Source organism: Camelus bactrianus, chromosome 32 (assembly GCF_048773025.1).
Source record: "Camelus bactrianus isolate YW-2024 breed Bactrian camel chromosome 32, ASM4877302v1, whole genome shotgun sequence".
In the NCBI taxonomy this organism is placed as follows: Eukaryota; Metazoa; Chordata; class Mammalia; order Artiodactyla; family Camelidae; genus Camelus; species Camelus bactrianus.
In genome coordinates this window covers 10,920,365-10,946,486 of record NC_133570.1, presented here as the reverse complement: position 1 = coordinate 10,946,486, position 26,122 = coordinate 10,920,365, and the positions used below count along the sequence as shown (strand labels likewise).

General features: G+C 45.5%; 1 protein-coding gene across 5 annotated transcripts in view; it reads right to left on the bottom strand.

The window, feature by feature from the left end:
* Positions 1 to 1,099: 1,099 nt before the first annotated feature.
* VSIG10 (V-set and immunoglobulin domain containing 10) overlaps positions 1,100 to 26,122 on the bottom strand; it is a 34,851-nt gene continuing 9,828 nt past the window's right edge. For 2 of the 5 annotated variants that reach the window (XM_074356106.1, XM_074356105.1), the window contains 7 exons: positions 18,625 to 18,927; positions 16,632 to 16,892; positions 8,863 to 9,156; positions 6,631 to 6,741; positions 6,315 to 6,330; positions 4,659 to 4,870; positions 1,100 to 3,905 (listed from right to left, as the gene is read on the bottom strand). In XM_074356106.1, the coding sequence (XP_074212207.1) occupies positions 3,850 to 3,905; positions 4,659 to 4,870; positions 6,315 to 6,330; positions 6,631 to 6,741; positions 8,863 to 9,156; positions 16,632 to 16,892; positions 18,625 to 18,927 (1,253 nt within the window). In that variant the 3' untranslated portion in view covers positions 1,100 to 3,849. The remainder of the gene's footprint in view (positions 3,906 to 4,658; positions 4,871 to 6,314; positions 6,331 to 6,630; positions 6,742 to 8,862; positions 9,157 to 16,631; positions 16,893 to 18,624; positions 18,928 to 26,122) is intronic. The other 3 variants (XR_012503594.1, XM_074356108.1, XM_074356107.1) reach the window with 3 other exon arrangements.

The window sequence follows — 26,122 nt, the reverse complement described above, 5'->3', positions numbered from 1 at the left end:
AGAACTGGGGATACAAAAAGCGAAGACAGGAGAGAATTAGGGGGATAGTGGGGCCCGGAAACACTGGAAAGAGGGAAGTAATGAGGCTGGAGAATAAGACTGGGCGCCTGAGGAGGCCGGGAGCTCGGAGGGTAAATGGGAGACGAGGTAGAGGAATAAAAGTGGACGATAAGAGGAAGAAGTAAGCCGCCGGGCTTTTTTGTTTTTGTTTCTTAAATGGGAACCAGAAAAAGGAAAGCCCATCGGAAAATGGGGGAGTGAGAACGGACCATGCCGCGGTTAAAAAGGGGCTGTGAGAAAGGAGCAGCCAGCCAGAGAGAGGGGTCACAGGGAGTGGGTTCCAGAAATGGACAAGCTGGGTGAACATGGGTGACCCACGGGGCTTGAGGGACAGCAGGAAACAGAAGTGAAAACAGGCAGAGGGAAAATGAGGGGCTGGGGAAACAGTCTTGGATTAAACACACAACATGGAAATGGAGGGACTGGGTTAAAAAGAACCTGGGAAAAGGAGGCTAAGGTAGGAAGCCTGAGTTTGGTTAGAAAGGAGGTGAAGTGAAGCTGGGACAGCTTTGATTAGAGCTTAGGAAGCTTAGAGTGAAGTAAAGAAAGCGGGGAGAGAGGAACGACCCAAGAGAAAGGCCTAGAACAGGAATAGGGAATGGAATGGAGCCACTTCAAGTGGGAGGTGAGGGGAGACACTGTGGGGACTACAGTTAGCTGAGCCTGGTGAAGAACTCCAAAACCACCAACCACTACAGGGAACCGACAGCCGATAAAGATTGTCTTTGCAGACAGTCCATCAGTTCTGCTCCATGATGACTCCCACCCTAGCCCCTTAATGTAGGAAGCATGCAGTCTGACCAAAAAGAGGCATGTGTTTGAGGATATGCAGAGTGAAAAGAATGGAGAACAGGTTTCTGGGGCAGACTGGGGAGAGGGGGGTAATATCCAAAAGTCACAGAAATGAATAAAATGGCAAAGAGGACAATATTGTTACCAATACTAGGAAACCTAGTTTAAAAACAAATGTGGACGGCAAACCCATTTCCTCAAATCTTTTCAGTTTACTAATCCTATTTAAATAAAGATCACTAAAGCCTTTATTTAAAAATAGCTTTATTCCATAACCTTAAAAAAAATCCATATTATAACCTCAGAATGAATTTCTCCCAAACCCCCCTAAACATCAAATATTAAAATGCAAATAACGCAGAGAGGGATCTGTTTCTTTCTTTTTGCAGCAGTTCCTGGCCAGGACCACTGTGAGAAATACCGGTTGGCACTTAACTGCATCATCATACATTGTACCCAGCAAGAATGATTTTCCAGGTTTCAGTGTCTGGGTTAGGGAAATCTTCCATCGTGGGTTTCCTTGCTGCAGTAGTAGGGTCAGTATGTGCTAGTGAGAATGTGAGCTGACATCCAAGCCACAGGATTATGGGAGCCCTTTCCCCGGTGTCCACCAGGTTTTGAGGAAAAGGAACGTCCGTTGTGATGGCCCTGAAGAGTTCATCTTCCTGGTTCTGATAAGCAGATCTCCTGGTCTCAGTTCACAATACATTCAGATAAGATGTTTTAAAAGCACAATATAACATGTTGGACTTTGCCACACAAAGCCTGTAACCCACTGTCAGCATGCTGGTGGATTTGGGGATGGATCACCTTAAAGAAAAGGGAAAAAAAGCCCTAATTCTTTAAAAATCCTTAAAAAAAGACCCCCAGTACCTGGCTCTTAGCTGACCCAACAATATTATCTGTGCACATAGGACTCAGATATAAGTGACAGCAGTCACAGCTCAGCTGGTCAAGGGTTTATAATGTTTGGCACCGAGGCCCTGAAAGCTTGCATTTGCTAGTGGAAAAATCCTGCCTCGAAGATTTCCTATCATCAGGTGTGCATGCAAGAGAAGAGGATGTTGCAGGAAGTGTCTCAGTGATCTTGCAAATCATTCTCTGCATTCCCAGCTAGAGACTTTGTCCCCTACAGTTCCTTTGCCTTTTCCTTTTTTATAATATGGTTGCCTCTACATAGTGGACTGTCAGATCTGGGAGTGGATTCATCGAAGACTCTAAAAGAGAGATTAGCTCAGTGTTCAGTGACTTTAAACACAACCTGTCTAAGTTTCCTGTTCTGAAATGACACTAACTCGGACTGGTTAGAGTGGTTAAGTATGTGAGGTTCCATGCAGCAAAAAACCCAGCCTAACAAGAGAACTGCAGCTCACAGCTATTCCTCGGGGGTGGACTGCATGGCTAGTTTCTGACCTCCCCAGTGTTCTGAGCAGGGGACAGGGATCCCTTCCAGTGACTTCCTCAGTGTAGTTCCTTCATCCAAGAAAATGGACGTCCCCCACTCACACCTGCAGGGTAGCCCCGCAGGTGACCAGCTCCTCATCTTGGGAATCCCAAGCCCTGTTATTGAAGGAGGGAAGTTCTCCTTTAAGCCCTAGGTCTTGCCGAGGCTTGCAGGATATGCAACATTAAAGAGTGCAAATTCAAATCAGATTTTCAAGTTTAGCACACAGATTTTACACCCTTATAAGGTCCCTGACATTTAAGAGATTAGTATGAAATCAGAAAGAAAAACAAATCTCTAAACTGTACAGGGATCTACTGGAAATATCAGCAGCTTAAACGCACATGTAATTTTCATTCCAAACTTAGCATCATTGAGCAGCGTATCCTCATAATGTCCTTAAGAAGTAGGAAGGAAGTTTTCCCATTCCCATTTCTGAGATGGAGAAATGGAGGCCAGGTGAACTGGTCTGCCTAAGGAGTACATATCACCAGATACTCCGTTACAAAACGTTTCTCCTGCCTCTTCCAAAGCCACAGGAGAAAGGAAGGATGCGAAAGTCTGAAAGCTAATAGTGCACCACCTAAGAGGCTTTTCTGTAAATATGGAGCTCTGGAAAATGTGAGGTTCTAACAAAAGGCATTTCCTCTTATTGGCCCCTACCCCTTTTGGGAAGAATTTTATCTCCAGGGAGAGCAAAAATCCTCTGATCATGCCCTGGTCTGAAACCATTCTACAAAGAAGAGGGAAAGGCCAGGGCAGCGCTGGTAACTGAACGGCGGACACTTTTTCTTCCACTAGGTAAGACAAAGGCGAAGATGGCAACATCTACAAAGCACCCCGTAGGCACTTTCGCATCCTAAAGAACCTCAGTCCGCATCGTAACCCTGGAAGGCAGGTGTGATTTCACCTGTTTCACAGGTGAGGAAATTGAGGCCCGGGGAGAGGTAAAACTACACACCCAAGCCCATGAAACAGGTGCATAGGAGGATCCAGATGCAAGGCAGGTGTTTCCGACTCAAAACCTGAACAAAACTCCCTCCCTTTGATGAGCATCAGTAGCTGACACCTCCTCGCCCTTTCCAGAGAGCTGATGTTTGCTTGGCTCCTCAGCTCACCTGGGCAGGGGAAAAGGAAGTGTCCTTATCACTCCCACACTATTCCCTCGCACCCGGGGCAGGCTGCTTACAGACCTTTAATAGTGGCAAAGGGCACGGAGGCCAAGTGCCTCCCCGACTCCTGCTCTCTCCAACTCAGCATCAGTCAACCTGGAGGAAGCCAGGGGTCACAGCGACAGGGGCACCTCGGATACCACACACACTGCCCGTTCCCGAAGCTTTTCAACATCGCTGAGAAAACTGACAGCAAATCAAACCAACTTGGCGGGGAGGGGAGGAAGGAAAGAAGTGCGTGTTTTCTTTTTTTGCTGAGAGCCCTGAACCGTTTTAAGCCCTCAGGCAGGGGTGCAAGTCAAGTAAAGCCGAATACAAAACTCATCTTCAATGCAGCTTTCCAAGCTTTTAAGACAGGATGACAAAGAACAGTTGTCTTCTTCAGACTGGCCTGTCTTCTTCTTGAGGGCTGTCGCTCTGCTGCTCACTGCTGTCATCTGTGCAGGGGGAAAAGCAGACCCGACTCTGAGTGATCTCAACAGAGGTGACTCTGTTTCCCCATCAGTCTTCAGTCACATTGACTTCTAGTCCTTTCCTGAGGACTAGAGGTGAGGTGCATGGAGGAGCAGGTGGGGCAGGGTGTGTGTCCCAGCTTTTACCTCTTCTTTCGGCTCAAAGTCCTCTGGACCTGCTTGACATTCCGCCTCTACATACTCTTGGCTCAGGCCATTCCCCACCCTGGACCACCCTCTCCTCTCTGGTTAGTCAAACTCAGCTGTCCTGAAAGATGGGCTTCGTAGCCCATTTCTTCCATGAAACGTCTCCTGACCAGCGCACCCCTCAAGACTCTCATCTTTCTCCTGAGGTCCTGTGATTTTTACACATTATCATTCATCAGGCAATTAATCAAATTCCTTCTTGCCACAGTGCCTCTACTGCCCCCTCAGAGAGTGGGTTAGACCTTCCTTCTGTTTTAATTCTCCCCTCTTGTTTTAGTCCCTTCACCCTAGTTGGTCTCATAAAGCTCCTCACCATCCATCTCTCTTTTCTGGTGCCTGACGATGCCAACCTTGTGCCTTTCCCAGAGTGGACCCTTGATAAACACTTGTCAATTTAATTGCTGTGCTCGTAGTTGATAGTAGATTCTCAGATTCTAGGTTAACCTCTTAACGATATTTCCCAGCCTTTAAAACACCAGATCCTTAGGGATTTCTTCCTGGGAAGCTCACCACGACCCACAAAGAGCTTACCCTGCAGGGCCTGGAGTCCACTGCCCACCGGGTCCACATTCCCATTCACCAGGGCGGTCACTCTGTGAATGTGGCCGTACTTGGTTATCTCTTTTGGTGACTCCTCCCTCTCATCTGCTTCCTCCTCTTCCTCCTCTGCAGCATCCTCCTCTCCCTCCACCTCTTCCTCTTCCGAATCCACCAAAACCATGACATCACCCCCGTCTTGCCTCCTAATTTCCAAAAGGGGAGAAACGATCAAGAAGAGATTCTGTTTTCTCCAACTTCAGCCCTCGCTGAATAGGAAAACACTTGCTCCTTTGCAACCCCTTTGGTAACATGGAAAATTCTTCATGCGTTCAAGTTGGCTGAGTCATGAGGTGACAGTGGGATTGTAACCTCTCAGAGAGATGCTGCCACAGATCGGATAGATAACCATATCTGGTGCTGGGTGCCCCCCACCCTGCTGCTTCTCGGGCAGGTGACCTCATTGTCCCAAGCCCCTACCATTTCAGTCACCCTCACGGCACATACACAAATGCTCTGTTCCTTTCCTGAAATGCCCTTATTTCTATTCCATTTACTGAAATTTCTCCTCCTTCTCATTATTCAATGAAGTTCTCTCCCTCCCCCAAAGCCTTGAACTATGACTGAATGTGGAGTCCACGGGCGGCAGTTTAGCCTTGACTGTTCTCTAGTTCATTGCTAGTTTGGCCAGCCCAGCTAGATTGTACATTTCACGGGCGGTCAGAGTCCGAGGAGCCCTGCATTCTCATTTAATCCTCACCGTCCTCCTCTAAGAAACAGATGAGGAGACAAAGGCTCAGAGAGGGTCAGGGATTTTCCAGGAGCCACAGGCCTGAATGGCAGAGCTGCAATCTGAATCCAGGTCCACTGATTCCAAAGCCTTCTTCCACTATGCCCGCTGCTACCTCCTGTGAGAAATAAGCCTGGGGAATGTCAGGCTCATTCCAGAGTGGCCTCAGAAACAGGGCAGTAAAGATAACACGTTCCCATGAAAGATGGTCCCAGAACAGTAATAGCCCAGTTATAAATGAATAAGAGGAGCAAAGAGAAGAGTTCTTTGCTCCCACCCAGAATCTCCTTAGGGAGTAAAATATACAAGTTCCCTTTAGTTGCTTTGCCCCTACTGAGGTTTCTTTTGGGAGGGGCTTCTGAGCATGCTCAGACTAGTCTTCCAAAATATGCTGTAAGACTATGACTTACTCTTCCTGTTAGCTCTTTCTAGAAAATTAGATTAAATAAATGCATGAGTGACGAGGCTCAATACATACACGCTGTCTTTATGCCTCAGTGACAAACCAGCAGGGCACCTCGCCCTGAGGTCTGGCATTGTAAAAAGAGCACAGACTTTGGAATCAGTCAGACCTGGGACTGAATGCAGGCACGGCCACTCGCTTCCTGGATGAGGATGCAGAAATTGCTTTGCTTCACTGAGCCTCCCTCTCCTTGTCTGGGAAACGGAGACGCCAGCACCACCCTGAAGCGTTCACAGAGGGGTCTACAGTAATGCCTAAGGAAGCCCCCAGCTCGGAGTCTGGCACGTGGTGGGTCCCCCGTGGTGGTGGTGATTATTGTTCTTGTGAAAGGAAACAAAATGTCAGTGAAGACAGATCATGGAAATAGGCTTTTGACTTGAGTCTAGGGAACACTCACCTGAAAGTGTTTCCTACTGAAAGGAGAAAGGAAAAAACGTTAATATCCAGTAACATCCACGTCAGCCTCACAAAAGTTTCTAATCGATCCAACATTTACAAAAGAATGGACAATAAGAAAACTGGCCCAGTCCGAGAGATGACAGGGTGTGCAGGAATGGTACTTACTGCTTCGTTATGGCACATCTGGACTCAACTTGCAAGCCTATAGAATGGGACCTCGGGTGGGAACATAACGGGGGTCACATTCCCCTACCCACACCTTCTCAAGAAGCAGAGGGACTCACAAAGCCCTTACCGTTCCAGGAAGCCCTTACCTTTCCAGCAGAACACAGGGCTGTAATACAACATCAGCCCGGAAACGATGGCCAGTCCCAGCAGAAGGAGGCTCACGATGGTTCCTACAATTCCCCCGACGTTTAAAGGTTCTGCAAAGACAATTCACACCTTTGACTCATCCTACCTGATACTCCTGCACCTCAGAGGGCAACACGTCCCCTTCTCTGCCTGGATCCTACTCTTATCTTGGTTTCACGACCTTGGGCAAGGCATATGACCTCTCTGTAGGGCAAGATAAATATCAGACAGTTTGTGGGAATCAAATGAAGCATGTGATGCAAAAGAACATTGGAAAGTTAAAATCTCTGTGTCTTCCACACATCAAGACTGTTCACAAGGCTACAGCAATTAAGAGCATGAGTTATTGGTGCCGCAATAAAGTGATCAACAGAACAGAATAGATAATCTAAGAATAGGTCTGCACATAAAAGGAGACTTGATATATGTCAGATTAGTGAGTAAAAGTGGTGCTAGAACAAATGGTTATCCAAATTGGGGGTGGGGGAGGAAACGATCTCTACCTCGCACCATTCATAAAAATCAATTCTATGTGGACTACAGATTTAATTGTGAAAAGCAGATGTTAAACCTCTAAGAAGAAAATATAGGAGACTATCTTCATGACCGTAGGATAGATAAGGATTTCTTAAGACTCAAACATTGCTAATGATACAAGAAAAGATTCACAAAATCAACAACGTTAAAGTCAAAACGCCTGCATATCAAATGATACCATAAAGCGAGAAAGACAACCTGAAAGGAGCTATTTGTAACATGTGAAACTAATGAGGAATTAGCATGTGGAATTTCTAAAGAACTCCTACGTATCTATCAGAAAGGGGAAATGTCAAAAGACACAAATATCTACTTCACAAAAGAAATATAAATAGAAAATAAACATATGAAATAATGCTCAGCTTTCTTAGCAATCAGAGAAATTCCAATTAGAGCCACAGTGAGGTTCCATTTTACACCTACATGATGGGCAAAAATCACAAAGCCTGTGGGTGAAAATGTGGAACAACTCATCATATACTGCTGATGCAAATGGAAATTGGTATAACCACTTTGGAAAATAATATAGTGTTAGAAAGATAAAAATGCACATAACCTATAACCCTTCATGTCTACTCCTTGTACATATATGCTAGGGAAATATTTACCTGGTAACCCAGATGTATGTACACAAAGGGCTGGGTAAACGGTTTTCATAGCAACATTGTTCATCAAAACAAACAAACAAAAAAGCCAGAAGCAATACAAACGTGTCAGCAGGAAAATCAATAACTCAGTTGTGGAATAGTGACATAATGGAAAATCATACAGCAGGGAAGGGGTACAAAGTATAATTATGTACATCGAACGAACAAATCCTGGAAACAAAATGTGCAGTTAAAAAGGCAAGACACAAAAAGGCGAAATTTGTATGGTAACAACCATTTTTTAAAACCCTAAAACAAACACAAATAATGTATTATTTCAAAGTGTGTACATATGTAGCAAAAGTTTTCTTAAATAAAACATGACATTCAGGATGGTGGGTACCTTTTTCAGAAGGCCCAGGATGAGACTGGAAACCAGCGTGCAGGTAGGGTTGCCAGATAAAATTCAGCATGCCCAATTAAATTCGGATTTCAGATAAGCAATGAATAATTTTTTAGAATAAATTATGTCCCATGCAATCTTTGGGACATGTTTACATTAAAAAAATTATTCTTTGTTTTTCTGAAATGCAAATTTATGTGAGCATCCTGTTTGTTTAGCTTTGCTGTTGTTTTTTAAATCTGGCCACACTACTTACAGGTCACTTCGGGAATGCTGGCACTGTTCTGTATCTTAAGGGGGATGGTAGTTTCTTGGGTGTTCATTTTGCTATTATGTTTCATAACTTACATTTTACATGTATGTAATTAAATATATTTTATATATGTATTATTTTAATATATATTTTGGTATTTATGTGTATTTCTAATATATATATTTTTTTCCTTTAGGATATAACAGATGTTAAATAATTTTTTAGCCCAATGTTAGAGACTTAGGACTGGACAATAATTTTCCCATCCGTCCTGTCAAGCCACAGGCAAGCACTATGCCTTCTCCCAGATGGCAGTGCCCCATGTGCAGGGAAGCACCAAGCTGCTCCCCGCTGGTGCCAGGTCCTCTGAAGCTCTCAACCCTCCTCCTCTGGGGCCACTTCCATCACTCACCTTTCACACTCAGCCAGATGTCCACCTCCCTCACCCCTACGGGGTTCCTAGCCCGGCAGACGTAGTAGCCCTCGTCCAGGTCCTGGGAGCAGTTGCGGATGGTGAGGGTGGAGCTCTGGCCACTCTGGGTGATGAGATAGTGGCCGTTGGGCTGGATGACTCCCTCGGGCCGTGTGAGGTTCCGCAGCCACAGGATCTTGGCCGAGGGGTAGGCTCCAGACACCTGGCAGGTGAGCGTTACGTTGCCCCCAACAAAACAAGTCTTCATGGGCTCAGAGAGCAGGGAGGGGCTCCCTGGTGACCAAAACAAGGTAAAGAAAGACAAATATTTAAGGAGATTCAAGCCAGCCTGAGAATTTCAAGAATATGATTTCTTTCTTAACAAAGCAACTCCAGGGATTTCTGTACCCTACCTGGTCTCATGTAATAATAAAAGCTAGTATCTATTGAGCACTTACTATGGGCTAGGCAGCATTCTATTTATTAGCTCAGTTAGTTCTCACAACAAACGTCGTTATCCCTGTTTTGCAGATGGGGAAACTGAGGCACAGAAAAGGTTAGGTAACTTGCTCAAAGTCACACAACTAAGTAAGTGAGTAGCTAGGATTTAGTCCTGGTTTGTCCAAGGCTGAGGGGGTTCCCAGGACTTGGGACTTTCAGTGACAAAACTGGTAAAGTCCCGGGCAAACCAGGAGGAGTTGGTTACTCTGTGTAAGAACGGAACCCAGGGAGTGGGGCTTTTGTGATCCATAGGCTTCCAGGTATAATAAGCACGCTGATCATATAAAACATGGGCACACAGCCTCACAAGGGTATTCCAGGGGATGAGCAGGTCTCTGTAATAGTTTCCTGTTGCTGCTGTAACAAATTACACAAACTTAGTGGCTTAAAACAACACACATTTATCCTTTTATAGTTCTATAGGTCAGAAGTCCGAAATAGTCTCACAGAACTAAAATCAAGGTGTTGGCAGAGCTGGTTCCTTCTGGAAGCTCTAGGGGAGAATCCATCTCCTTGTTTTTTCAGCTTCTAGACAAGAGCCACCTGCATTCCTTGGCTCATGGCCCCTCTCCTGCATTACTCCTCCCTCTTGCATCTGTCATCACATCTCACTACTGTGTCTAACTCTCCTGCCTCCCTCTTATAAGGACCCTTGGAATCACACTGAGCCCACCCAAATAATCCAGGACAGCTTCCCCATCTCAAAAGCCTTAACTTAATCACGTGTGCAAAGTCCCTTTACCATGTACAGTAACATATTCACAAGTTCTGGGGATTAGAACGTGGCCATCTTTGGGGGGCCAGTATTCTGTCTGCCATGGGTCTGACCTAGAAAACTCAGAATGTGGCATCTCTGTGGCTTTGGGGTCTGATTTAAGTGGGACACAGGGAGCTATAAGGTCTACCACAGTGATCTATTTGTATTTGCACAAGAAGCCTCTTCCCAAAATGCACACCCTCCCGGGAAGTGTACTGAGTTCATCTGGGGAAGATTTATTATATCCGTATTTTCAGCAGCTGAGGGGTACAGAGTGGCATGTTGGGTTCCTGCCCAGAAGAGTGAAAGTACACGCTTCCCCTTGGTAGTTGTTCCAAGAGAGAATCTAGGGTTTCACTGCTGGTGTCCAGGAAGAAGGAAGGGGGAAGGAGCAACGGAGTAGGGGTGGGGAACAGCCCAAAAGCCTCTCTAGGTCAGCCCAACAAAAGAGAATCCCCCAAGCCTAGGCTTGCTCAGGAAACTCACCTGCGAGCACCCTTTCTTGGATCAACTGTCAGATTCCCCCCTTGTTGCTAAATCGCCCCTTCCCCTCTTTGTGGTTAACCAGAATTTCCTCTGGGGGCACAAAGTTAGCAACAGTGACAAGCCTCATCAGTATGTTTGTATTTGGAGGCCCCAAACCAACCAAAGTTTGAGAAATGGCCTCCCTCATCCTTTATTAACAGCAAAACAATCCCCACAGCGTACCTCCCCACCCCCCGAACAAAGGTCATGTACTTTTGACAGACACGGCAATCACCCCTCAAGAAGCCGCATCACCATCCAGCTGGTGTGGCACCTATAAATTCAGAATTTCACTTAAGAGGATGCCACGTGCAAGGATAGGGTGGGTGATGCGGGGCCTCCCACAGATCTGCAGGGGATGGACAGCATGCTGGGGCTGGGGCCTTCACACACTGGCTCGCTAACACTGCAGCTTACCATAAGTTGAGCTGGTTTCTTCAGTTTAGGGGCCTACAAGCCACATAAAGAGAGATCTGGATGGCAGGGCAGGAATCCCCGAGAGCGTCACTTTTCATCAGGATGGGGGCAGCGCTGCTCTGCATCCCTGAGGTGGACGTGAGCAGTAGCCTTCAATGACTTACTAGCCCTTCCAAGTAGAATGATCCAGAGACTCCTCACCCCCAAGGTCTGCTACTCAAGGTATGGTCCTCGGACCTGCAGCATCAGCGCTTCCTGGGAGCTGGTGAGAAATGCAGTCTCAGGTCCACCCAGACGAAGAGAGTCAGAATCTGCATTTGAACCAGACCTGCAGGTGACCTGTATGCACATCCAGGCTCGAGTGTCTATGAGGGAGGCAGGGAGGACTGGACGGCGGCAGAGTCGAGAAGGGCCCTGGCTCTGTGCCTGCTTCCCTTCTCCTGGAATGGGGAAAACTTCCGATCAGCTCCCTTCTCCAGACATGTCCTAATCCTGAGCACGTATTTAGATTCAAATTACTAGTCAAGTCTCAGGGATCACAGGAATGATGACTGGGGCAAGACGTGCAAATAAAATGGAAGGGTGAGGGGAAAGTAACACCAGCTGCCTCTGCCAATTTCACCCTCCCTCAGCATCAGTCCGTCCTTTATCCACTTCCTGGGACTTGCTGTTTATAACACACTTCGGGCGTCCTCATTAGGTACCACTCTGAGTGTGGGCACCGCTTTCTAGCTGCATGAGTCTGGGCAAGTCAGCTGCCTCGGTCTCACCAACTATAAAATGGAGCGTCCTCCCAAATCCATGTCCACCTAGAACCCCAGAGTGTGATCTTATTTAGAAATGAGGTCTCTGCAGCTGTAACTAGTTAAGGATCTCGAGGTGAAATCATTCTGGATTGCGGGTGGGCCCTAAATCAAGAGGACAGAGCACAGGGAGACACACTCAGAGAAGGCCACGTGAGGATGGACGCAGAGACTGGAGGGATGCGGCCACAAGCCAAGGAACATACGGAGCCATCAGAAGCTGGAAGAGGCAAGGAAGGATTCTCCCACAGAGCCTTTGATGGGAGCACGGCCCTGCGGACACCTTGATTTCAAACTTCTAGCCTGCAGACCTGTGAGGGAATAAATGGCTGTTGTTTGAAGCCACCAAGTTGATGGTACTTTGTTATGGCAGCTCCAGGAAACTAATTCTGGGGGATAATATAAGCCCTCAGCTCACCAGTGATTGTGAGAACTGAACAAGATACTGTGTGCAAAACACCTGGCACTTACACATGGTCAGCACTCAATAACGTTAATGTCACTAATACAGTTGACCCTTGAACAACACAGGGGTTGGGCGGCCAACCTGCACACAATCTAAAATCTGCGACTCAGATATGGAGAACAAACTAATGGTTACCAATGAGGGGGTGGGGGGAGCAATAAAGGGGTGAGGGGGTGGGGAAATGGAAGGTACAAATTATTGGGTGTAAGACAACTCAAGGATGTATTGTACAACACGGGGAATATAGCCAATATTTTGTAATAACTGTAAATGGAAAGTAACCTTTAAAAATTGTATAAAAATGCTGTTCCATTTTCTTCTAGTTATAAATAAATACAATGGAATCCAAAAAATAATACATACTACTATCTATGCCTCAAAGGCATTGATAAACGATCACCCGAGGACAGGAAGCTGAAACAGTTTGGAGAGAATCAGGACTCAAACCCTCGTTCTTCTGATTCCACATACTCTGATCTCTAATCAAATACCAACTTTTCCCCATACTTAGTTCATTGAAAGATGTGTAAAGTGAAAAATACAAGTAATGTATTTATTGGAAAAACTCCAAACAGAAGTGGACCCATGCACCTCAAGCCTGTGCCGTTCAAGGGTCAGCTGTCCTGTGATATGTTTCCTGTTTCCCGTTTGTCTGACTTCACTCTCCGAGGAAGTTTAAGTCCTTTAAAGGCAAAGACTATTCCTCCACAGTACCTGGCATGATGCTGAGAACCCAATCCCTACACGGAAAGATTTGCTGGGTCATGTGTGGAAGGACATCCCGAGCGAGGCAGTGGGCCTACCTGGGTGGAAGCAGGGGCTCTGGGGTCGGACCAGCCTGGCCAAGCGCTGGCTCAGTCACTTACGAGCTGGCTGATCTGGGGTAAGTTAGTTCCCACACGGCAGCATCTGCAACTTACAACTCATCCTAACTTGCAGGCTTTTGTGAAGACTACAAATAAGTTAAAAATCAAGAAATAGGAAAAGGCCTTCTGAGCACAGAAACCTAAGAGAACAGGACTGACAGAGGCGACCCCTTCAAAATCAGAAACAACTCACCATTAGCAGAAATGCCACCAATGTGGTTTAGGAGCAAAATATGCCAGAATAATATCTGTAACACACATGACAGTTCTATGAAATTAACTGCCTCTTATGGAGTAAGAAGAAAAGCTGAACAATTCAACAGAAAAAATGGACACGATATGAACAGATAATTCACACAGAAGAAGACATATAAGAAGCCAATAAGTATGTGAAACTTATCAACCCCACCAGTGATCAAAGAAACCCAAATGAAAACAATTTGCCATGTCCTAACTAACAAACAAGAAAAGTCTAAAAAATTAATAATACTCGATCTCAGTGGAAAAATTGGGAAATGAGAACTCTCCCACAGTCCTTCTAGAGAGGGCGACTGCCAGTGGGTACAGGGTTTCTTTCTGGGGTGATGGAAATGTTCTGGATTAGACAGTGGTGATGGTAGTCTAACATTGTAAATATGCTAGAAAAAAAAACCCACTGAATTATATACTTCAAAATAGCGAAGTTTATATTATATGAATTATATCTTTTAAAAATATTTTTCCAAAAAACAATTAGGTTGGATTTGGCCCATGGGACATAGTTTGCCAACCCCTGTCCTGGGGCAGAAAGCGAGTCTTGGTCCCTTATGCTGCCCGAGGCCAGGTACGGTACCTGACACAGAGGCAGGTGTGCTGAACGAGTGGGTGGGAAGGGTCAGCGTCGCCTGCCTGGGGAAACAAGCGCCTCGTGGAACAGCAGGCTGGAGGGGGAAGCTCTCCAGGGCCAACACAACCCGACAGGCTCTCGTCCTGGCTTACCCACGGTATTGGTTTCCTGGGGCTGCTGTAACAGGGTACCCCAAGCTGGGGGTGCTTAAAACAACAGAAGCTTATTCTCACAGTCCAGAAAGTCAGAAGTCCTAAGTCAAGGTGTCAGCTGGGTTGATTCCTCTGGAGGCTCTGAGGGAGAAACCATGCCATGCCTCCCTCTTAGCTTCTGGTGGTTGCCGACAACACTCGGGCTGCAGAAGAACCACTCGGAGCTCTGTCTCTGTCGTCATGTGGCATTTCCCCTACACACCTGGCTCCAAACTTGCCTCCTCTTACAAGGATACTAGTCATTGGATTAGCGCCACTCTGATCCAGTATGATCTCATCTTAATCACATCTGCAAAGACCCTTATTCCAAATACGGTCACATCACAGGTACTGGGGGTTAGGATTTGAATGCATCTTTCTGGGAGACACATGACACCAATTTAGCCTCATCAGTACTTCACACAAAATGCTCTGGCCATACTGACCGCCTCCCAGTTCCTCAAATGCCAAGTATGTTTCCACCTCAGGGCCTTGGTACTTGCTGCTCCCTCTACCAGGAATACTCAGCCCACACATCTTCACCTGGCCAGATCCTCCTCAAGGAGACCTCCCTGCCACCCTGGAAAGACTGGCCCTCTTCCTATAAGAGACTCTCTTTAAACAGTATGGAGGCTCCTTAAAAAATTAAAAATAGAGTTACCACTTGATTCAGCAATCCCACACCTGGGCATATATCCAGAGAAAACACCAATTCGAAAAGATACACGCACCCCAGTGTTCACAGCAGCACCATTTACAATAGCCAAGGAAGACAAAGAAGCAAACTAAATGCCCACTGACAGATGAATGGATAAAATTGCGACACATATATACATACAATGGAATACTATCAGCCATAATAAAGAATGAAATAACGCCACCTGCAGCAGCATAGGTGGACCTAAAGAATATCACACTAAGTGAAGTAAGTCAGACAAAGACAAATATCATATGATATCACTTATATGTGGAATCTAAAAACAATGACACAAATGAACTTGTTTACAAAACAGAAACAGACTCAGACGTAGAAAACAAACTTATGGTTACCAGGGGTGGGTTGGGGAGGGATAAATGAGGAGTTTGGGATTAGCAGATACAAACTACTACATATAAAATAGCACAACTAGGACATTGTGCTCTACACTAGAAATTGACACATTGTAACTGACTGTACTTCATTAAAAAATCTTTAAAAAAAAAAAGATATACAATGAGGTCCTACTGTGTAGCACAGGGAACTATATTCAATATCTTATAATAACCTATAATGAAAAAGAATATGAAAAAGAATACATATATGTACAACTGAATCACTTTGCTGTATACCAGAAACTAACGCAACACTGTCAATCAACTATACTTCAATTAAAAAAAAATTGTAAATCAACTATACTTAAAAAAACAGTGCCGGTCACACTGCTTATATAGGAATACATACGCATTCTGAATTTCCGAAAAAAGGGAAGAGACGCTCCCTTACACACTCCATTTTATTCTCCTTATAATGATTATCACAATCTGAACCTATCTTATTTGTTTTGTACTTTCTGTCTTCCTCCAACTCCTACCCCACCCAGAAGAATTTAAGTTCTGAGAAAGAGGAATAGTCATGGTTTTAAAAATATGTCCAGAAATCTTCGACAATCCTCTCTTCGAAAAGTGGAGCCTAATTCTCTCAACTCCCCTTGAAAGTAGAGCCAGACTTTGTAACTCACACTTAATGAACAGAATGTGGGAGAAGGGATGCCACATACTCAGGATGTGGGTCCTGACGCCAGGTCATAAGGAGGGTAGCCTGGCTCACTCCCCTCTGCATCACTAGCTCTGGAGGGAACTGGCTGCCATGCTGCGAGGACACTCAAGCAGCCCCATGGAGAATCCCACATGGAAATGAAGCAACTTGCCAGGTGTGAGTGAGCACCTAGGAAGTGGATCGTTCAGATGATTTCAACCAAGTCTTACAGCTGAAACCCTTGGCATCATGGAACCGAGACAAACCATTCCCACTGTGCCCGGTAGGAATTCCTGGCCCAGAGACTTCGTGAGATAAAGACTGTTGTTTCAAGCCATTAAGTTTGGGGGTAATTTGTTACACAACAGGACACAACTAATAAATGAACCTTGTCTGTCCTATTCACGGCTCCGTCTTCAGTTCTCAGAAACCAGCACGTAGCATATGTTTAATTAGTATTTGTCAAGGGAAAACAGCTTGGACTAGAACCAAGAAGCTTGATTAAGCATATTTAAAGTTTGAAAGGAAAGAAACATAAAGCAAAAGAGGAGGGAGAAATGGAAGGCATTCAGTTCACTCCAACACCCTGGGATTTCTTTCCCAGACCTTCTTTTAAAGAGTTCTGCCAGAAGAGAGGAAGGTGGGTGGACCCCAACCCCAGGACAAAGCAAGCGAGACTCACTGATCTGTACCACACAGCTGGCTCCCGACTCCAGCCCCACTATGTGGCTCCCAACACACTTGAACTTCTTGCCATCCGACAGTTGGGACTGGTTCAGCATCTCCACTCCCAACTTTGACGTCCCCACGACCACATCTCCTGGTTCTTCCGTCCATAGGAAGTCTGGGTCTGGGTATCCCCCAGCCCAGCGACAGGTGAGCTGCAGCATGAACAATCCTGGCGACATCTCTGCCCAGCACTGAGGGGCTGACGGAGGGGGCGCTGCAAAACACCAGAGGAAGTGGCCTTAATCACAGACTAAGATGAGCTGCTGGGCCGACCCTAAGGATTACAGAACCAGGGCATCAGAGAAACCTCAACCCCAGTTAGTGTACCTTGAAATACCATCTAGCACAAATTCGTGCCTGACAGAAGTCAGGTTTCCTCAGCTGGGTGTTAAATCTCTGAAGAGCTTTGCATTTCTCAGTAGCCACGTGTGGCTATTTAAATTTAAATTTTTTATTTAATTTAATTATAAATTTAGTTAGTTCCTCCATCGCACTACCCACATTTCAAATGCTTAGTAACCACATGCAGTAGGTGGCCACGGTATTAGACCACACAGAATAGAAAATTTCCATCATCATAGAAAGTTCTACTGGACAGAGCTGGTCCCTAGACAGAGTTACAGGGGAAGAGAGACTTCTTCATCCCCACACCTCAATATATATTTTCTTTTTGCTATGTGTATGTACTACTAAGAATGCACATAAAAACTTAAATTATAAACGTGTAAATTTAATGTAACCCATGTGTTAATAATTATATATTAAAATAATACATATTGTATGTATATTATAGTATATATCATGTATGTATATCATAATCTTTACATATTTTATATAATACACATAAATAGAAATTTGGGTCTTTTATGGGTAACATGTGGCATCTACAAGAAAAATTATTGGAAATATACCAAAATGATGGTTAGATTATAAGACATTATTTTCTTCCTACTCATCTGTGTTTCCTACAACAAGCACGTATGACTTTACATACAATTAACATCACTGATGACAGAGAGCACTGAGACTTATAAAGCTCTCAATAATGCATGAAGCAAGTAACGTGTCATCACCTGCCCGCTAATTTGTCATTCTGATGCCCCCTTTCGTTAGCACGGGTTATGAGCGCAGTCTGCATTTCTACAGAGGTCTTCCGCCACTAAGTGTGTGTCTAGGTGCATTTGGTTACTGTTCCTTCCCCGTGAGCTACTGGCTCGTGAACTGTTGGTTCTCGACAGTGCTGAGGGCCTGAGTTCAGGGATGGAATGCCTGAGGGCAGGTGAATGGATAAACAAATTGTGGTAGATCTATACAATAGATATTCTTTGGCCATAAAAATGAAAGGAAGTACTGATGGATGAATCTTGAAAACGTGATGCTAAGTGAAAGAAGACAGACACAAGAGGTCAAATACTGTATAATTCCATTGATATGAAATGTCCAGAATAGGCAAACCCATAGAGATAGAACATAGATTGGTGGTTGCCAGGGGCTGGGGGGGGGGCGCGTATGGGAGTGACTGCTTAAGGGATGTAGGGTTTCCATCTGGGGTGACAAAAATGTCTGGGGACTCGACAGAGCTGATGGTTGCACAAAACTGTGAAGATACTAAATGCCACTGAATTGCACATCTTAAAATGGTCAATGCTACGTTATATACTTTCACCTCAATCAGACCCAGAACTAGTTCCCCTCTGTGGCTCACAGGACTCTGTATCCACCCCCTCCCCAGTTAGCAGCAAGCTTCCAGAAGAGGCAACTCCCTCTCTGACACACAGCCCCAGGTGTGTACATGTGTTGAGGGAGCTGCTGAAGCACTGTGCAGCTACCTGCAGAGTTAAAACCCGCGCCTCCAACAGGGCTTTGTGGACAAAGGGGAGGCACCAACATGCTGTTCACGAAGGGCCAAGGTGAAGAAGTGGGGGAGGGGAGCGCTTCTTACGCACAGTAGACCAGGAGCTCGGTGGTCACCTTTCGATGTCTCCCGCTGAGCAGGTTTGTGGCCAGACAGGTGTAGTTCCCTTGCAGGTTTTGCGACATCAGTAACAATGTGAAGAGGCTGGCCGTCAGGTTGTTTCCAAAGGGCTCAGTGCGCGCACTGGGGGCCCGGAACCACCACTCGATCATGGGCGGAGGCCAGGAGTGGCTGCTGCAGCTGAAATCCACCTGGGAGCCCTTGGCCGCATAGAGGGTGCCATTGGGGAGCCTGCCAGAGCTGGAGATGTTGACCTCAACCTGATAAGGGCCGCCTGGGGACGACAGAGGGGATGGGGAGGGGTAAGTGTTACCTGGAGCTCCCCACCAGCTCTAAGACACACAAATGATCAGGAAACAGCCAATAAGGATGACAATGTCAAATACCTACTATGTGACGAATGCTGTGCTAAAAGGCACTCTCTCTTTTACTCTAGAGCAATTACAGGAGATTTACCAAGGGGGTCAATCTTTAGAGAAAAGAGAAAATGCAAATTGCTCCATTTCAGAAACACAGAGGAGTGGAAAGGATATCTGTGCATGAAAGAGTTAACACAGCAGACCTGGCTCTGCTTTCCTTAGACCTTCCTTCTCCTTCCTGCTTGCAAGGTTGGCCTTGGCTGGTGACTAGGAACTTAGATTTCAGGAGGGTTCCCACCATTCCCAGAACTGATAAGAGTGGGTTCGCTGGGCCTATACTGTTTGTACAAACAGTGTGGTTTATACAGCACACCTGCTTTCCTTCCGAGAGCCTGGAATTTTGGTCCGTGCCAGGCAGAGGATGCCTAGGTGACCTGCCCCTAGGGCGCCGAGTCCCTACTGAGCTTCCCTGGTGGACAATATTTCACACGTTGCCACACAACTTGTGGCAGGAGAAATTAAGCATGTCCCACGTGACTGCACTGGGAGAGGATTCTGGGAAGCTTGCTCCTGGTTTTCCTGTGAGTTCTAGAGAATCCGTGAACCTGGGGGTGGTCTTGGGGACCCCCCTCCACAACACACAATTTCACACTGAAAGACAAGAAACATTGTTTCCGGTCCCAATTTTGAAGTCCACTTACTAGCTGTGTGACTTTGGGCAAGGTATTCACCCTCTCTTAAGCCTCCATTTCCTCCGCTGTAAAGCAGGGGTGATGCTGGAGCCCACTTTATGGGGTGTGGTGACCATTAAATGACTTACTGTAGTTCAGCACTCAGAACAGGGCCTGGCATGTTGGAAGCACTTGATAAATGCTAGGCCTTATCTCGGTTCCCCTCACATCTTCGAATGCCCTCTCACTGTTGGTACCCAGTGAACCTAAGATGCCACATCCTCTTTGATGGAAGGAAGATATCTATCATCTATTTATACTAAAGTCATTTAATGTCTTACCTCCCCCAGAGGCTTCCCTTAAGAACTTGGAAAGGGTAATGCTTGGCCAAAGAAATAAATCTATGACTGTAGAATTTTGAACAGAAATTTGCCAAAGGGATACATTAGTCGGAGGAGGAAAAGGCTTTCCCAGAGCCCTTCAACGGACGGCATCTACTTCACCTATTCTGAGGCTATTGTGTGACTACAGAGATTGTGGGTTTCTGAGGACAATATTCTTGACAATATGCTTGTCAAGTCAGGGCTCGCTCCTGATAGTTGCAGTGATTTGCTGGAACCATGTCACCTCTCACAGAGGGCCTGGGAAAAAATTATATCGTGGTTTGGGAGGTGTTCAAACATCCCATTCACTGTTGCTGGCTAGTTGTGTAGGTATGTGGACCAGCAGGTCCTAGGGAGTGCCTACCGCAGGTGAGCACCCAGTTAAGCACAGGTAAGTACCCAGGTAGCCAACACCCGGGCCAGCAAAGGTAATGTGTTAGATTGGACAGCCTGGATCTTCCAAACCGTGATCTGGAGGGCCACAGTGGCCTGTCATGGACAGTGGAGACCCCCCCTCCAAGAAACTGGTTGGGAGGGACTTTTAACCAGCACAACTCTCAGCGTAAAATGGGGCTGGATACAGGGAATGGATGAGAATGCAGCAGGTGGAAGGATTAAAAAAAAAATGAAATGAGAAAAACTGAAGGGCCTTCTGAATCAAGGGTTCAAGTAAGTGTTCAAAGGTTACAGCTCATCTATTAGCCCTTGGGTTGAGTGTGCTTTCTTACTTAAAGCTGGCACCCTCTTCCTAAATCCCTGGGGTTCTTCCCCTACTCCGACTACAATGAAGGAGGTACCCATTTCCACCCCTCCCACCGCTCTCTCCATCCCCTTGATATTCCTAAACGGAAACCACCAGCCCTTTTTGCTTTGCAGGGTGATGGAAGCAATCACTGAGAGACAGACAGATGGGAGAGGAATCAAAAATAAAGCAGCAAATAGATAAAAAATAGAGTGGTACGAAGGTTCGGCATCTCAGCAAGGCCTCGGTCATATCAGTCCCTGGCTGGATGCCTCAGCCCCGTGGTCACGAGGCTGTACTCTGAATTCAGACAGACCTGGGAGTAAACCCTACTGCTGCTTTTAGACGGACAACCCTGGGCAAGCGCCTGCCCCTCTTAGTCTCACTCTCCCGCCCTTCCTGTGAAAGGAAAAGAAAAGGAGTAACTTCCACCTCCAGGTTAGTGGAGGAGCCAATGAGAAAACATAAGCAGAATACTTAGCCTGGTGTTTGACATGTGGTCAATGCTCCATAAATGGTATCTGGTATTATCAGTAGCAAAATGTGTTGATTGATTGTAGAACAGGCATCAGCCAACGACGGCCCAGTGTGTGTTTCTTAAGGCCCACAGGCTAAGCCGATCTTTACAGATAAACATTCGCAACCGATCTGATGGGAGAGAGCACTAACTCTGAACTTCAATTAAGTGAAATGTTATCCCCTCAAAAAAGAGTTCCTTTCTTCTCATTAGTAGGCCTACCAAAAAAAGTACTCAAGTTATTATTATATTTTGAATTTTGTCAACAAGAAATACATGGAAATTTGTTTTCTCTCTTGTTATATAAGTGCTTATATGATACCTCTGTTTTTACCTGTCGACCCACAAAGACTAAAATATTTACTGTCTGGCCTCTACAGAAAGGGTTTTGATTCCTGTTCTAGAACAATCCACCATTTCTGCTGCTTTCCTGTTCTCTGCAGTCATTCTTGACATTAGAACTCACTTCTTTGCTTCCCCACCGTAACTACAGGTCGGCCTGTCAAGGGTCTCAAAGAGCTCATTTCCATCTCAGGGACCCACAAAATGGGTTCGCATCTCCATGTTTTGGGTTCTTTGCCAAGAGGAAAAGTTATCTTCCTACAGTTATTCTTCATACCAGCATTCTTATTTGAAAATGACCTAAGAATGACCTGGCTAGTCTCTGCTCACCAGCGGGGGTGCCTGGTGTTCTATAGTGAGACAAGATCCTTGGGGAAACTTACAGACTGTTTTGATATCACTTTTGGAGATTGAACATAGGAGCAAATGTACCAATCCCATTGCCTCCCCAACTCCCTAGTGACTGCTGATCCCAAAGGCCAAAACCCAGAGGTCCTCATCCTCTCATAAGCATACCTCTCGCTTGAGATGAGCTCGGTAAGACTCAAATTAATCAATCTTTGGGCAAAGGTCACCCCACCTTCTGGCGGAGGCCAGCAATCTTCTTCACTGTGCCCGATGATACCCTCCCCTAGGACCTTACGATGTGAGAGGGCACAGTGTCCCCACTACCATCATACAGCAAGTACAAGATGGGCCAAATTCGTCAGGGTACACGGGGCTTTCCTGAGACTCCCTTTCCTGGAAGTCTGGAGTGGCGTCTACACCACTGGCTAGACAAGAACACTCCCATCCTCCAAACCCAACTGAATCTGAAGGGGCTCTTGGAGGTTGATACAAACCAGCGTCCTCATTGCCCACGGGCCAGCTGGCTCCAATGCTCCCTCGACACTTGCTTGGCCTGAGGAAAACAGACTCAGGGAGGGAGAGTCTGGCACCATGTACCATGAAACCTGACTGGGCTCTTCATGGGCGAGATCGCTCAGCTCCCCTGTGCATAAGAGCTATCTCTTCAAAGAAGCACAGGGTCTACAGGAATGTGTTAAGGTCCGTGCTCCCACCCCAACCCCCTCAGCCTTTCTGCAGGTCAACACACAGCAGTTCCAACCTCATGCCCACCCGATGTGGAGGCAGGAGAGGATGGGTAAGTCAATGAAATAGAGCCGCAGCAATCCTGGACTGCTCTGGGACGAGGGCCTTCTGAGCCCTCAGAAGCACAGTCCCAATCCCGACGGCAAGACTCTTCAACTGCACCATTAAATTAACAGGTAACAGTGCAGAATCTTTGGTCCTGAGCTGGATAATAAAATCACACTGTTGAATCAACCCAGGCCTATAGAAAACCTTACTCCCTAGAAGGCAGAGGCACCAAATGCCCACAGATGGATAAGCAGAGATCCAGCCAGTAAGGAGGGAGAAAGCTACCAGCCCGCATACAGCAGCTTCGTGTTTCTACAGCGTCTCTGTCCATTCACACGTTCAAGGTCACTTACAGTTCTTTGTCTGTTTTGGATACTAACCCCTTATCACATATATTGTTTGCAACTGTCTTCTCCCATTCGGTAGTTGGCCTTTATATTCTGTTGATGAGTTTCTTTCACTGTGCAAAAAAAGCTCTTTAGTTTGAAGTAGTCCCATTTGTTCATTTTTGCTTTTGTTTCCCTTGTTTGAGGAGATACATCCAAAAAATAAAATTACTAAAGCTGATGTCAAAGAGCTTACTGCCAATGTTTCCTTCTAAAAGTTTTATGGTTTCAGGTCATACACTTAAGTGTTTAATCAATACAATTCATACAACTCATTATCAAAAACCCAAACAACCTGATTATAAAATGGGCAGAGGAAATAAGTAGACATTTATCCAAAGAAGACATACAGATGGCCAACAGGAACATGAAAAGGTGCTCACCATCACTAATCATCAGAGAAATGCAAATCAAAACCACAATGAGATATCACCTCACACCTGTCAGAACAGCTATTACTAAATAGACAACATATAAAATTGGAAAGGATGTGGAGAAAAGGGAACACTTGTGCACTGATGGTGGGAATGTAAATTGGTTTAGCCACTATAGAAGACAGTACGGAGATGCCTCAAAAAATTAAAAATAGAACTGTCATACAATCCAGCAATTCTACTCCTGGGTATTTATCTGAAGAAAATGAGAACACTAATTAGAAAAGATACATGCACCCCAGTGTTCACAGCAGCATTATTTACAATAGCTAAGATATGGAAGCAGCCTAAGTGCCCATCAATAGATGAATGGATAAAGAAAATGTGGCATATATATACAATGGAATACAACTCAGTCATAAAAAAGGATGAAATCTTGCCATTTGTGACAATATGGATGTACCTAGAGGGTATTATGCTAAGTGAAATAAGTCAGACAAAGACAAATACTGTATGATTTCACTTTTATGTGGAATCTAAAAAACAAGACACATGAACAAACATAACAAAACAGAAATAATCATAGATCCAGAGAACAAACTGGTAGTTAGTTGCCAGGGGGAGGAAGGGGGCAGACGAAGAAATGGGCAAAAGGAGGTTAAGAGGTACAAACTTTCAGTCACAAAATAAATGAGTCAGATATGAAATGTACAGTGTGGGGAATACAGTCAATAATTATGGAATGTCTCTGTGTAGTGACAGGTTATAACTAGACTTACTGTGGTCATCATTTCGAAATGTATAGTAATACCAAATCACTGTGATGTGTATCAGGAACTAACACAGTGTTGTCGGTCAGTTATACTTCAAAAACAAACACACAAACAAACTCATAAAAAGAGATCAGATCTGTGGTTACCAGAGGTGGAAGGAGGGAGAACTGGATGAAGGTATAAAGTTCTAGTTTTAAGATAAATAAATACTAGAGATGTAATGCACAACATGACAAATATAATGAACACGGCTGTATGCTATTTATAAAAGTTAAGGGAGTGAATCTTAAGAGTTCTGGGAGGGATGAATTAGGAGTTTGGAATTACAGATACAAACTACTATATATAAAGGAGATAAACAACAGGGTCCTATTGTGTAGCACAGGGAACTATAGTCAATATCTTGCAATAAGCTTATAATGAAAAAGAATATATAAACATATCTATGTATAAATGAACTACTATGCTGTAAACCTGAAACTAACACAACATTGTAAATCTATTGTACTTAAACAGCAACATCAACAAAAAAGAGTTCTCATCTCAGGGGAAAATTTGGGTTTTTTTTATTTAACTTTGTCCCTATGTGAATGAGGGATGCTCACTAAACTCACTGTGATCATCATTTCTCACTCCATGGAAGTCAAATCATGATGCTGTACACCTTACACTGATACAGTGCTGTGTGCCAATTATATCTCAATAAAACTGGAAGAAAAAAATGTTTTAAACAAACAAACAAAAAACCAAAGTAGCTTACAGATAACAACTTGTCACATCTCAGAATTCTTTTCCCTAACTTCCAAGGCCATGTTAGAATGTTTCCAAACTCTTCTCCTTAAGAGACTAAGTTATCAACCACCTCCACAGAAAGACGGGAAACACAAGATCTGGGCACGCAGAGTCCTTGACCCACAGCAAGTCTTGTTCAAAAAGCCCAGAAGCACTGATGGCTGGGAACTGGAGATGCATTTTTCCCACAGGAATCCCCCCACCTGCTGAACCAGGTGATGGAGGTAACATGCGCCAAGGGCATACCGCATGCCCAAGTCTGTGTGAAGGCTGTGCGTGCCGACCTCCTGAACGTGTGCAGGGGATCTGTGCCTAGATTCCACCATGATATCACGGATGATAAAACTAAGGCTGCAGGAGTTACAGTGACTTCCCCAAGGTCACAAAGACAACGGCAGGACCTGTGTTTGAACCCAGGCAGCGGGGCCTCTGAGTGTATGCTCTCAGCCATGCAGCAACACCACTGCCCTCCCAGAAGTCCTGGTTGGGTCAAGCTTAGGCCATTTTCCCAAATCTTCTAGGCAGAAATGAGGGCTGAGCTCCAATCTGAGATGCCAAGGCCTCCCCTTCAGCCACTGTCTGAGGGGCAGGTAGGGGCTCCCTGGTGCCGGGAAGGGTCTAGTGTTGGCCTGGGATTCTCCTGGAATGGGAGCAAGGCCTGAGATTCCAGAGGGCTCTGGTGTATGTGAAACCAGAGGACAGCTGTGCTTTGGACTGAGCGTTTGTATCCTGCCCCCAGATTCATATGCTGAAGTCTGTCCCCAGTGTGATGGTACCTGGAGGTGGGGCCTTGGGTGATTAAGTCATGAGGGTCGAGCCCTCATGAATGAGATTAGGGCCCTCATAAGGAGAGACCCCACAGAGCCTGCTTCTTCTCTCTCTGTTCTCCACCAAGGAGAGAAGGCATCTGTCAACCAGAAAGCAGGCCCTCACTGAACACTGGATCTGCCGGCACCTTGATCTTGGACTTCCCAGCCTCCAGAACAGTGG